Source organism: Amblyomma mixtum, chromosome 6 (genome assembly GCF_055824585.1).
Source record: "Amblyomma mixtum isolate Tamu chromosome 6, ASM5582458v1, whole genome shotgun sequence".
In the NCBI taxonomy this organism is placed as follows: domain Eukaryota; kingdom Metazoa; phylum Arthropoda; class Arachnida; order Ixodida; family Ixodidae; genus Amblyomma; species Amblyomma mixtum.
The window spans coordinates 98,180,859-98,195,332 of record NC_143017.1 but is presented as its reverse complement, the minus strand read 5'-3'; the positions used below and the strand labels follow the sequence as shown (position 1 = coordinate 98,195,332).

General features: G+C 48.1%; 1 protein-coding gene across 1 annotated transcript in view; it reads left to right on the top strand.

Annotated features, from left to right (window-relative positions):
• Nucleotides 1-3,081, top strand: part of mAChR-B (muscarinic acetylcholine receptor) — a 102,257-nt gene extending 99,176 nt beyond the window's left edge. The window contains exon 2 of the mRNA XM_089550577.1: nt 1,431-3,081. Coding sequence (XP_089406703.1) covers nt 1,441-2,850 — 1,410 coding nt within the window. The 5' untranslated portion in view covers nt 1,431-1,440 and the 3' untranslated portion in view covers nt 2,851-3,081. The remainder of the gene's footprint in view (nt 1-1,430) is intronic.
• Nucleotides 3,082-14,474: the final 11,393 nt, after the last annotated feature.

The following is a 14,474-nucleotide window of genomic DNA, read 5'->3' as shown; positions in this document are numbered from 1 at the left end:
CACGTGGCTTAGCTCCTCTAACAAGAGTCGGACACGGGCCCGTGCTTTCCCGGGGAGAAAAAGAAGGAAAGGCAGGAATGCCGGTGTCTAGATTATGTATGCTAATTTTTAAAGAAGGATGAACAGCTAGAAGTTAATGTGCTTTACTTGCGACACGAAGAAATGGCCTCGTTCGCGCCTACTTTTCACTGTACAGATCTAGCTGCATTCAATTTCAGCGCTTCAAGCAGACTTTCACTCTGACGACGAATCAGGCGCTAAAGCACACCTGCCGATGACTGATGTCAGTGGCTCTTTATTAGCCCTAGCCTGGTTCATATTCGTTTTTACTGCAGTAGTTTCAGCGAATACTTATGCAAGAAGAAGCGGCCACGTAAACTTGACATAGCGTGGTCGGCTCTTCAAAAACTATGGGATTAGTCACTGGTGGGCCACAATAGCTGCTGTGTGGCTGCGCGCCTCACGTCCAGCGAAGCCGAAGCACTTCCGTCTGCCGGCTGCTTGTCACGACCCATGTGTCAATGCGTAGGCTGGTGTAAGGGGTATAGGCGCAGCATACCGGACAAATGTGAGTGCAATTTCAATGCAGGCCAGACCATATTACCGTGTTTGGCTTACTAGAGCAGAATTTGAAATAGAGCTCGGGCATAATGGAATTCCTCAGATTCTATACATGTACAGATCAGAGCTGAATGCACTGTCCTCTACCCTGGAGGTTGTATTGTTTTATACTGTAGTGATTGGCGCCCGACTACAAACATGATCTGCTGAACAAATGCGGGAAGTGTCGTATTTTGCATGCTGCCTTCACTCCTGGACTGGGGCCAATGCAAAACCGCGCCGCATTCGACTCTGCTGCACTTGCCGTCGTTGGACAGATTGGCTAAGGTTGCACCAGCATGGAACTCATTGCATGGTCGTTTCTTTATACATCCTCTGCGTCTATAATGGCTTTCACAATGGAGTACACCGTGTATAAAGTGCAGGTGGGACTTTGAAAAAAAAATAGCTTGGATACCTCGATTAGTTGTGCCTCCGCGTGAACGCAAAGCCTGCTCCTGCTTATCCTATGTGATTCGGCTGAACGGGCAGCCTCTTTGCGCGAGTGCTGCCTCCCCATGCTTGTTGTTTTTCCGCAGCCTTTTGTTTCTCCTTGAAGTGAACCTTTATTTCGCCTGCTCTTCATGCTACTGTATCCTCGGCTAGCTTATACACGGACCTGACAACTGGTCCGGCTATGCAGCGCTACTGTATTAATGATCCCCGAGTAGTGTCCGTATAATAGCCGCGCCGGACGCGAAACTGACACGCCAGGCTTTCCGTGCACATGGTCATAACGTGAAGAGGCTAATCCGGCCTTCTCAGACGTTTATTGAACCGTTAACTCGCGTCGTCCAAACGAGCGCGCGCTGAACCGGGCGTCGCTGCAGGGCCCTGACCATGGAGGCGTGCGGCGACGCCGCCAACGGCTCGTGCGTCGCCGGCGGCAGCAGCAACCAGAGCGGCGGGGGCGGTGGCGGCGTCATCGGCGTGCCGGGGGCGCCGTTCAGCGCCTGGCTGACGGTGCTCATCGGGCTGCTCATCGGGCTGTGCATCGTGCTCACCGTGGCCGGCAACCTGCTGGTGCTGGCCGCGTTCGTGGTGGAGCGGGCCATCCGGCAGCCGAGCAACTACTTCATCGCCTCGCTGGCGCTCTCCGACCTGCTCATCGGGCTCGTCTCGATGCCCTTCTACGCCGTGTACGTGCTGGTGGGCCGCTGGGAGCTGGGCGCCGTGCCGTGCGACCTGTGGCTGGCCACGGACCACACCGTGTGCCTGGTGTCCATCTACACGGTGCTGCTCATTACCATCGACCGCTACTGCTCGGTGAAGATTGCCGCGCGCTACCGCAACTGGCGCACGCGCGGCCGGGTGGCCTCCATGCTGGCCGCCACCTGGGTGCTGCCCTTCGTGGTGTTCTTCGTCAGCATCATGGGCTGGGAGCACTTCACCGGCGTGCGCGACCTCGAGCCCGGGGAGTGCGCCGTCCAGTTCCTCAAGGACCCCGTGTTCAACACGTCGCTCATCTTCGGCTACTTCTACGCCACGCTGGTCGTGCTCTTCGTGCTCTACGGCGGCATCTACCGCACCGCCCGCGACATGCAGCGGCGCTCGGCGGCCAAGCAGCGGCGCATGCAGCTGCTGGTGGCCATCGGTCGCCAGCCCCCGCCGCCCGCCGCCGACCGCTCGAGCAGCCCGGAGTCGGACGACGACGAGGCCACGTCGCAGCAGCAGAGGGAGCCGCCGCAGCGTCGCGACAGCAGCCGCTCCCGGGGAGGCGGGCGGCGCCGCGGCGGCGGGGCTGCTGCTGGCGGAGGAGGAGGAGGCGGTGCGGGCGGCGGTACAGGTTGTCCTGGCGCCGAAGAGGAGGCGGCCAAGACGGCGGTGGCGGCGGCCGCGGCCAAACTCATGGTCGTCGAGACCTCGGTCGGTGGCGGGCCGGCGACGGCGCGTACCCTGTTGCCCGGCGCGCTGTCGCGCGAGTCATCGACCCGCAGCCGGCTCGTGTCGTCCTTCAGCAAGCGCAAGAAGGAGCACAAGTCGGAGAACAACCGGGCACGCAAGGCGTTGCGCACCATATCGTTCATCCTGGGCGCGTTCGTGCTCTGCTGGACGCCGTATCACGTCTGCGCGCTTGTCGAGGGCTTCTGCGCCGACGCGGCCGGCTGCGTCAACCACCACCTCTTCTACTTCACCTACTTCCTCTGCTATGCAAACAGCCCCATCAACCCGTTCTGTTACGCGCTGGCCAACCAGCAGTTCAAGAAGACCTTCTACAGGCTGCTGCGCGGAGACCTGCACAAGACCTAGGAGCCCAGTCATTCCGTGTCTGTCGAAACGTGCCTCAGTGCAAAGCAGGCCGGCCGCCCTGTTTCCACGCCACTCAGTCCGGTCCAGCGCTGTTCTCTTCGGACGCCACATTTGCCTCGGTCCTCAAGTTGTGTGCTAGACTCGTCATCGAAGGAAGCAAGCCTCAGCTACGTGAGCGCCGCCTGCCCACAAGGCGCACAAATAAACAAGCTTGCTGGTTTTTTTCTTATACATACTCTGCGCGTTGCGGTGAATCCATTGCGGCGACATTGCTTAGTGACCATCCCGCCTCTAGACATCAAAGGGACGAATGCTGTTGTTTTCATAGGTTTCACGAGCTTAGCGTCAGTTAGGTGGAATCGGAGACCCAGCTAGCGTAGTTGCCGGCCTTTGTGTTTAGTGATAGGTTTGAATGACGTGAAATGAAGACGTGTAACGTATGTTCACTGTTGTGGCTGCAAGAGAAGGTTTATTGGAAACAGAAAAATACAAGTTGCGTTTGAGTCAGTTGTTTGAATCAGTGCTGTTTTTTAAAAGTAGAAAGGTACACATAGCCGCTAATATCGGCTTGTGATGTGCGGTGGACGTGAAGTTGCTTGCATGCTAATTGGGATGCTTGTCTTCTCACAAGCGATTGCGCAAACGCCAAGGCGCGTTCTTGCAAAGTACGCAAGGCAGTAATGTTAAGCCTGAATTCCGTCACTCTGTCTTGAACCAATACTGGTGGTGAACGTTCGAAGAGTGCTGTCAGTTGCGGGGCCACCTGATGAGTGCATGTGCAAATCCGATGATTCGCGACGTAGTTTTCTGGTTTTAAAATTCATTCAGTACAAGTGGTCCTTGATTATAAGACACATTGCAACATGTCCTTATGTAAACTTTGTGACAAATGGCTATTGAGGGTGACCAGATGATCTCAGCCTATCACATGCACTTTTGATTGGCTAAGAAAGAAACAATGAAGAAATGGCAATATAGACTTGTGCGTAAAGGAAACAGCTTTTGTTGACCTGTGTGTTCTTTTCCCTTCCAGGGTTTCCTTTTTCCTCTTGTAGGGTTTTCACTATGTTAACTGAAAAGATTTTTTACAGGATTTTTCATGCGAAGTTACATGATACTAGTGAGTCGTAGTGTATAGGGGTGACCATGTGGAGCAAAAGCAACATACCGGCCAATCAATGGCCATTAACTCGCTTATACTGTGCGCCTGTTTAAGGCAGTAATGCACAGAGAGCCCGTTTTCCGGGACACTAGTTTTCACCTTTCCCGGCAGTCAGCTTAACCATGTTTCCTGCCGAAAACCTAGTCTTCGAGTTTCTAGTTTCCGCTGATTCCGGCATATGACACCGTGTGCCCTCCTCATACCCACATCGCATTCATGACGACTGCATTAGCAGAGAAATACTGTCATTTTTTATTATCCTTCTGGAAGATATTCTCGTAACAGGGGTTCCCTCGTTTCTCGTACAAGTAAATCAGTCAGTGGGAATATTTGTATCTTTAGCGAAGGAGCACAAACATACCGCAGGTGTAAACATTGGAGGGGCAGGTAGTATGCCTCAGGGCCCTTTCAAGGAGTGACGTTATATGCACACTCGTATAGTTTAGGTTTTATCGAGGCGGTAGAGCTTGTAGTAGAGCAAATGTTCGGATTCTCTTTCATTTTGCTGCTCCTCAGTACCAGAGGAGGCCGCGTTTCCCACATCTGGCTTGTTTTTTACAAATCACGCCGCCAAGAGTTCCTGGAGCTAGTTACACTGTTTCCATGCAAAAACAACTATTTCGGCTTCCAAGTGGGTCGAGTGTTGTCATGTCCAAAAGAGTGCATCTTTTTTAATCCTTACTACTTGTCTGTGATCGATGACCACAGGCGCTGTGGCTAGCTCGAGCAGAACACTTTTCACCTCCATTTAATTGTAACTTTTACGACGCACTGCTGGTTACCCGCCACGCATGCCACATTAGAACCAGCACGCTAGGTCGCACATATTTATTCTTTAGGTGTTCTAGCCGCCATACTCTTAGCTGCAGCTCCACCATCAGGACCAAACCATTGGTCAGAAGACTACGCACAGGCATAGACACACTCGATGCTGTTTGAGAGGGGAACATGAATACCACGTCTTACATTGCTCTGCACAGCGGCGCAGCTTAAAAAGGTCCATATAAGCCAGGAAAGTGTAGGCAACCATAACCGTTTGGCGTACAGCTAAGGCTCGTTAGCGCTACCAGCTGCGTAACGCCCCGTAAACTGCGCCCCCTTAGCGCTGCTTGTGTTGTGGGTTGAATGAAGCGTGGCTGTACTTTGAAGAGGCCGTGAAAGTCGAAAGTCGTGTTTAATTATCCAAATGGCGAGCAAAGAGACCCTGAATTGCATAGTGTCGCCACGAGAACGTCATATTGAGCTATAAACATATATGTTGCACTAATTATATACACCTATTTCCTAAATATCAAGCAGGCCGAGCCAAACATAAATATGTGTGCACATTTGGCTTAAACTTTATAACAGGAGGCAGCTAAGCGAGTTGTTAAATCTAATTGTGTTATTGCAGCTGGTGAAGAGTTAATATTGGGAATGTAAACATCTTAGCCTTCTTTACAAAAGGCGTTGGTAATGGTAGCAAGTACGCAGATGATTTACATTCAAATTTCCGCTAACAGGAGAAGTTGGGAGAAAAGCTATGATATTCTGTCTGCTTCTTTTGTGTTTTCTCAAGTACTGACGTCTCTGATATTCTATCTGGTTCTTTTGTGTTTTCTCAAGCACTGGCGTCTCTGGCCGCACGTGAAGCACGCCATATTTCCACCCTGCCATATCAGATTGTTGCATTTGGTTTCCTCCGACTGCCCTGTTATCATACTTATGGAAATTATTCTTAGTTCTTGTCTAACTTAGAGCGGTTAGGTTGGGTACAATTCGCTCGCTTTTAATGTGAGAGCGCCTAACTAACCGTAGCAGTGAGCTTACTACGCAATTAGTTCATTCAGAGCGTGGAGCCGAACGGTCGTTGATAAATAAGACAGAGCTTCCAGCGCCACGTTATTTGCAAGATCCGCGCAGCTTAATGTATAATAAGAGGCTGAAACAAGCATGACTGCACACCGCAGTTTGCAACGTTTAAGTAGGACAGGCAAAATCTATTGAAGTTCACAATGAGTGATTACACCTTCGGGATCCACAGAAGCAAGAGCGCGGCGGAACATGTGAACTGAAGGGTGCTACACGTCTGCATCTCTTGCTACGTTTTGGCCTGGTATTTGGGACAAAATTAAGAATGCTTCAACACTGAAATCCTCTCACAGAGTATAAAGCGATTACTTACAGTCGTTAAGGTTAATAGTCATCGTTTCTCAAATTTAAAGCGCTCGGTAAATGAAATCCGCATGTTTTGTCAGTGATAATCACTGAATAATATTAGATGCTATATTATGAATTTTCTGTTTAGTATAAAAAAAAGATGACGCTCAGTTGGCCTTTATTTCTTGACAAAATCATTAGTGTTCAACTTCAACTCCCTTTATTCATTTTCTTAAACGAGATACAAACCACATTGTTTGTGGCTGCGTCGCCACAATAGGTGACACATCATCTTTCAATAATTACTTGAAGGCTATGGTTAGAACGGCGCTCTAACAATAAAGAATTGAATAAACAGCCACTGCAGTACCTCAGTGGTTATGGTGCTCGCTGCTGACCCGAAAGACGTGGGTTCGATCCCGGCCGCGGCGGTCGCGTCTCGGTGGAGGCGAAATGCTATAAGCCCGTGTACTGAGTGATGTCAATGTAGGTTAAAGAACCCCTGGTGGACGAAATTATTCGGAGCCCTCTACTACAGCGTCCTTCATCGCCTCGGTCGCTTCGGCACGTTGAACCCTGTGAACAACTGTCTAAACTTCTCTGCTGATCGCCTCACGGAATCAAATACTTTAGTTCTTTATTTACCTCTTCATTAGTTAAGTATATTTCATTAGCCAGTTAAAATGCCATTTGATCAGACAATTTGTTGCGCAATAACTGCGAATCAGAAAAAGCAAATAGAGAACTGAAAGTTGCAATTCTCTGACGGCGGTGGCACTTTTCCTCCATCATTGCGGAAGAATCCGCGAAAGCCAAGCAATTTACGGCATGGGTGCTTGCCTCGAACTGCATCTCCTGGGGGTCGTTTAGTCTGCGCGCCGAATCTTGCGCAGCCGCAGTCGTTACGCGTTTTTGTACGTAGCTTTTATCGCAGAGCTTGGTCGCATGAACAACTTTTGCAGCCCTTTGTTTAAATTTCTTGGCCCGAATTTCCAGAAGTGCATTTCCGCCTCACGGCATTCGAAGGGCTGTAATGATGTCTAGAAAGAAAATACGACGGTGCTTAAACAGAGAGAAGCTGCCATTATTAAACGAAGTGCCTGCGTTTTGCTGGCCACTTTTGGACGACTGTGTAATACGGACGCCGTGAATGTGCATACTCTTTTTCCCGAATTTATTATGGCAAACGTTTTCATCACATAAAAACCCGCCCTCTTTGTTTGCCTTTTGAACAGCCTGCAGATGATGATAGCAGCGTATTGCAAGACTTGCTTTCGACGCGAGATAAGGTGAAGGGAAAAGCAACGATATCAGTTATGGCAAATTAATGTGCTGTACAAGGCGGGTGCAAGGGCATGCTCTGTTCCAAGCCAAAGGCCGGATAATAGGGTTATGAATTTGGCAGCCGTGCTTCCATGCTATGCGCGGAAACCTGTGAGAGCGGGATGAATGTGCCACAAAATCTGCACCTCAAGCGGTGTTAGAGTGGGTGGTGGACGACGTGGGACATTTCATTCAGGGCGCAGGAATACGTGGTGTTACATAAGGCTATTAATTTAATTGGAAAACGAAATGGGAGCTTGAAACTGCCCTTCGGTGGTGGTGGTGAATCCACTAGAAGCGCGGAAATCGGTCAACGGAGCCCGTTTCTCTGTTTTCAGTGCAATAATGTATGTTCATGGGAGAAAAGTAGATACATTTTACGTCCGTGAGAAATCATACCATTGATAACAACCTCTTAATTCTTACTTCAAATCTTTTAATAGCTTCTGACTGTTGATGAGGAGCTCTTAATTGCTCTTTAATGCCGACAAGGAGGGAGTAAATGGGGATAGAAGGCCATAGGCTGTCCGGTTACCTTTGCCCGCTCCTGTGCATTTAATGAAATGACGAGGGGATAGAAAAAATCAGCACAAGTATGTGTGGAGACGGGGGGGGGGGGAAGTGGGGGGGGAGAAGGCATTTCAGAAAAAGTTGAGAATGAAACCTCAATCACAGATCGCATAAACGCATAGTTGTGCATGAGTAGCCCATTCAGTTAACTATTTCGCATGACTCAACAACACCAAATGCAATACATTTGAGCAAAAAACCCCGTTTACCTAACATACGTTCTTTCCAACAGCTAACTTTCACAAGAAATAAACTTACCGCTAAACCTATAGCTTGCTAAACGCGGTGGCGTGATCTCAAAATGAAGCGAAGGTTGGTAAATCAAATAGAGTGCTGAATGCGTAAATCATACAGAGGGCAGCGATAACGTAGTGCTAGGCATGATTTTATTCTCTTCATCTTTTAACACTGACGTAACTAAATGCATGCCGGTACGCTGCGCTTCCTTCCTTCATCAATGTGCTTCCATTGGTTGCTGTCTGCTTTGAAGTACTTACTTCAACGAGGTTAACATAACTCTTATTTCATACTGGTCTGAGCCTCACTTTTTAGCGACGCAGATAATCTTACTCCATGGGGTTTGAGTGCTGACATACGGCGTTTGCAAGCAATCCTGAAAGAGAAATTGAACGTTGCACAGTGAACTAAAAAAGAAAAGTAGTGACAAATGAACGTGTGCCTGGCTTGGCGTAACATCACCGCTGTGCCGTAGTTTATGTACGCCTCAAGATTGTCTTTTTATGATATGTTGATCATAATCAGGACTTCGCTGTCAAAATGGGTGGAACATGTGGGGGGATGGACTGAAATGTTTGAATGGACATTGAAGTGACAGACTGAATTGGCGAAGGATTAGACGCTACTCTTCATAAGCACATGGGGTAGGCTACGACTGTTGCACAGGCAGAAATCTGAATGGAAGCGTTGACACAAAGAGAAGGTAGGAGAGAGACAGGAATGTATTCGCAGTTTAGTTTTTATTCGAATGACTCATCCAGAATTGGCTGAATTGAGACCATTTAAAATAGCGCATAAATTGAGAGAACTCCTTGTGGCAGCGCGGGCGCGCAGCAAGAACAGGACAAGGAACTATTCGAGCAATGCCAGAAGCACTCCATGCCATTATGCCGTCTCACAACAGTCATGACATGCAGCGTGTCCATATTTTGATAACTCACGACAGGACACCTTCCGTTTCTTAAATCTGCAGCTCTTGCACTCGGCGCGTTGGCTTCTCTCTAAGGTGAATGCAGTCTTCAAAGAAAAGTTTCAGTGCGACAACGGCTTCGTCGTTCTGTTCTTTCCATATGCGGCCGCTCGCTTGTATTGTACTGAATAAAAAAGAAACAGGGTGTGGAAGCTAACAACGTTATATACTTCCTGGTCACAGGAAGACATTCGCAAAGGGAATGAGAGCGGTCTATCTTAGTTTGAGGCCTTGCGCCCTCAGCAAGCGTTACACCGGCAGCGAGGAACGTGACTGGCATACACAACGCTTGCTTTAGCAGAAGTCGTGAGCGGCGAATTTTTCGAGGTAATACAAGGTTCTGCCGCAGAGTTGCAAAAGGACGTGAAAAAAAATGAACCTGATCTCGTTCAAGAATGAGATTTGTTCAGACTGCCATTTTATGTATAAAATGAGATGATATAGCCGTCCGATAGTTTTATTTAGTTCCTTTTAAAACGCAGCAGCACAAAGAACGAGTGGAAAGGGAAAGCCGGCAAGAGAATGCTAGGAGAACAAGTTTGCTTGCAATGTATAATTGAGCGCACGATGTGGGCCGTAGATATCAATTTCTTTAGATGCGGACATACTAGTAACAAAAACTCTTGATTTGACAGTTGCCAATGCCTGATAAAAAAAGTCGGGTAAGATCACGTACGGTGGCGAACGATCACAGCGGAGTGCATTATACTTGTAAATAAATAAAAAAAAGGTATTGCTCTGCCAGGTTATGAATGTACTGGAAAAGTAGCTAATGCATCATATTGTACAGTAAGCTTTATTTCCGCGAGAAAGTGCGCGCAGTTTGTTCTAAATGCCTATTTTAAAAGTGTTAACGCCAACGGTTTCTTTTTGAGTGCCGGACTCTTACTTCATTTCGATGCCAAACTGCATCCTGCGAACCATATTTCGCGGAATTTCTCACGCTCAAAGCCGTAAACCATGGTTGATGAGCTGAGTGTACTTAGGATCGCAGAAATCAAGACTGGAAAAATGCGCTCTTGATTGGCAGTCTTGGTTTTCAAGTTTCGCAGGTTAAAAAAAAAATGACAAATTTTTCATTTCGGAAGTCTTTATTCCGAGTTTCCTCAGCGCTGCGTACAACTTTCTAACTTGGTTTTCTGTCGCTATTTCTGAGGAGGTTGACTAGTGACTTAAAATATTCGTGAATGTAGTAAAAAATGCTGATTTTGAAACAGGCACTTCATGTAATAATTTCTGTCACACTTTGGTGTCACAATTTGCACAGTCACCATAAGAAGAAGTGTCGCTTCGCGCGTCGATTCCATTCAACAGGCTTCCATTATGAACGACAAGCAGCGGCGGTCCCAGGCGGAAATATCTGGCTGCACTCCAGTGGCAACGCTTACATTCCAGAGGATCTGTATTGGAAGTGCCAGCACAGAGGTGACACCCCTTCACAGATGGACCACTTTTCCAGCTGGATCATGGCCTTCATTCTGATCGCAACACCGGCGGCTTCCCATGCGTGATTCGCCTTGGAGTTACGAGGACTCGAGAGGCGCCCTGCTACGCCGGCAGGGACGACAGCATTTGAGGGGTGTGAAGATGCTCGAGAAACCCTGCTGCTTGATACTTCAGGCAAGTAGTAGTAGTAGTAGAAAACTTTTATTTAGATCTTTTAAGAGATTCGCGGATTCGAAGCCTCCGTCGTCTTTCGTGGCGCCGGCGACTTGAGGCTTCTCTTCAGCAAGGTTGGGCCCCTAGTCCAGGGCTCCACTGAGTCGCGCTGCATTAGTAGCGTGCCGCACTAAGGCCCTTTGGGCCGCGAGCTCGCTGCTGGTGAGCCGGCTCTCCCATTGCTCCGCACTCGGGAATTCGTGTTGGTGGAATGCTTTATTTCGTTCGCACTCCCATGTGATGTGGTATAGTGTGGGTGTATCGCCGCACCAGGGGCAGTTTGCTCTGTATTGTGTTGGTGACATCTTGTTATAGATGTACAAGTTGGGGAAGGAGTTTGTTTGTAGCCTACGCCAGCCGACTGCTTCCTCCCTCGTGAGGGCTTTGTGTGGTGGTGGATACTTGAATCTAGTCCCTCTGTATAGTTGTAATGTCTCTGTGTATCCCCCCTCGCATGCTAGTAGCTGAAGCTCCAGAACATCTGACATGCCTGCTCGGTATGTAAGCCCTCGAGCTAGGCTGTCTGCTGTTTCGTTCCCCGCTACGCCTGCGTGGCCTGGGACCCAGATTATGTGTTGTATGGGTGTCTTCTCAGCAGAGGCTGCAGCCCCATTGATTATCCTGAGGGCCATGCCGCTAATTCTGCCCTTCGTATAGTTTTTACACGTGTCTTTCGAGTCTGTTAAGATGTTTAGGGATCGGCCTTTCCTATAGCCTTCTGCTACCGCCAGCGCGACGGCAATTTCCTCGGCCTCCGTTATGCCCACGACCTCCACTGAGGCGCATGTGGCCATGTCTCCTGTGCTATTAACTACCACCGTAGCGGCTAAGCGCTTCCCTGCATGTACGTACATGGAGGCGTCCGTATAGACTGTGTTCTCTGATCGGCCTAGCCTCCTTTCTATCTGCTCGGCCCTTGCTTTTCGTCTGTCCTCGTGTAGGTTAGGATCCATGTTTTTAGGCAGGGGTCCTACATTAAAGGTCTTTCTAAGGTCGTCCGGTACGTCCGCGTATCTGTCTATGAGTCCGCACGTGTTCCGACCCAACCTTCTCAGGAGCGCCCTTCCCGTAGAGGAGCCTCTGAGTCTGATGAGTTGTGCCCCCAATTGAGCCTCGGCAAGCTCATCGAAGGTATTGCTGATTCCGAGTTGGAGTAGCTTCTCGTTTGATGCGTTTCTGGGCAGGTGTAGAGCAATGTTGTATGCCTTCCTGAGAATACAGTCGTAAACATTTTAGTAACTGCCTCCCTATCAACAGCAATTTCTTATCTTCGCTGAACTAAGCGCATGTTTTAATCTCGAACATGTAACAGAAATATTTATTAGACAGTTAAGTTTGCAAAAAAAAAAATGTTGATTGGCGCATACTTAATGCGGTAGGTTGGTAAAGTAACGGCGTCGTTCTACCACTTGTGCCGGGCTCGCTGCATTCTGGTTGTGCGACGAACAGTTTTCTTTGACATCTGAGTCAATTACCACGAATAACATGTCTTGTTTTTCAGGTAACAGATTAACTGGCTAGTGGAGGCTGCCAACAATTTGGCGCTAAATGACAGCCGGTATATACTTGAAGGCACTTCAGCTACGATGCTAGAATTGTCCGCATACAATACTAGGAAGCTATCTCAAATATTATTATTCACCGCCAGCGTCCAGACTGGAATCTACTAAAGCAGTGGTAGCCTCCTCTAAGATATTGTGCTCCGGAGGAAGAATTGCCCGCGCTGTTGGAATGAATCATATGAATATAAGAGGGGAGATATCGTGCTTGAATGAAAAAAAAAAAAACGCTGGACATTCTGTATCATTTAAGCGCAAAACCTCCACTATGAAGCATCAACGTTGCTTGTAAACATTGGAAGAGCATTATTATTACGCCTAGTAGCCTAGTTCCTTTGTGCCAATGCCTACCGTTTGAAAACGAATATAGTCAAAATAGGTAAAGGTAGAACATCTTTGCGCAACTGTCGAGGTAATACTGCTGATTTTGTAATTTTTGTGGAAAAAGGGACACAAAAGATTTTGGTCGTTCTAAAAAGTCACAGCTCTTCTTTTCGATAATGGCTGCATAGATTCCTTTTGACGCTGCTACGCGTTGTGTGGGCTCCAGACCTGTAGGGTATTTTTCGGCAGGCCTCGTGCTTCTGAACGCGAAATTGTACACCTTTTTTTTGCACCGTACCTGACCTGTGACAAGAATGCGCGTGGGGAATTACAGTAGGTGCGGTACGTATGCGAACCCGCACAAAGTGGAATTTCATTCCTATGGTCATCAAGTTAGGCTACGGCTGTTTGAAATCTGTGATCTGTGGACACTATTAATGAATGTATTCGACAAGACCAGTATTCCTTGCGCCACTGAAGTATTTAAAAATATTCCACAGCTTCAAAATTTCAGCTGCCGGCAGTATACGACCGGCAGCAACTGTTCGCGAAATATCTTCGCATATTGCAGTAATGAAATATCTTCACATATCCGAATAACGAAATATCTTTGCAACCTATGGGTTTGTCGAGACAATTTGAGGTGCAGCCAGCGGTAACGCGTGTTATTTCAGCACTGCGCCCATAAAATCCAGTGCGCTCACTGATCGGAAGTAAATTCATGCCTTTTCGCGGAACAAGTTTTCTGTAAACTCCTGACGTCGTTCATGCTTATGTGACCAATTGTGATTGTCTTGCTCACACATTCCCTCTTCCCATTTTACAGCCCATCATCCCTCTCCTCAAGTGCAGGGTGGCGAACCAGAACACCTTTCTGTGTAACCTCCCTGCCTTCCTCTTCCCCCATATTTCTCTCTCTCTCTCTTCCTCTGACGTCGTTCGCTCGGTTCGCAATAGACGTGTTTCTCGCAGAAAAATGCCTGCGGACACAGAAAATTCATTCTTCTTCAAGTCTTCAAGTGGATAGTTAGAATCTTCATTTTCCAGGGCGGTGTCTGCTTTGTATGGCTAAATCGTTCACCAGCCTAGGCGGAAGTGTGTGTTTTTGGGCGCAGTTTCCGTGTTCAGCGGTCTTTAGATAGCACTTCACCACGCAGTTGTCCCAAGTGACACTTTGAGAAAGAGCCATTTTTTGGTCTGAAATAGAAAGCAGAGAAAAGAAAAAGGGAAGGTGAATCATAAACGCTATCCCACGCTAGAGGAAAGGGAATAAAGCATAATTAACTAGGGCGAATAGGAGAGAGAAAAGACTACAGTTACGGCACGTTTAAAAGTTGGTGCAGTCGTTTGCGGATTTTTTAACACCATCAGAGGTTGAAAGCTCTTCTTTTTGTGCAGTTAAGGTTCAGTTCTTACTCTTTGAATACGCTCTGTATTTTTGTTTCAGGAACGCCGCAGGGATAAAAAAGACAACAGGCAGAAAAAAAAGGAGACTCCACCGTTACATCGCTTCGAATTATAAAGAGTGTGAATGCTTCAAGCCTGTGGATTGTACTGCGCCTCCAAGGTATCGTGGCAAGAAGCTTTATGACACCTTTCTCAGACATCGAGATGTTTTGTAATAATAGTGTGCAAACCTCCCTCGAAAAAAATAAATAAAAGAAAGACCTTGTTGTGCCGA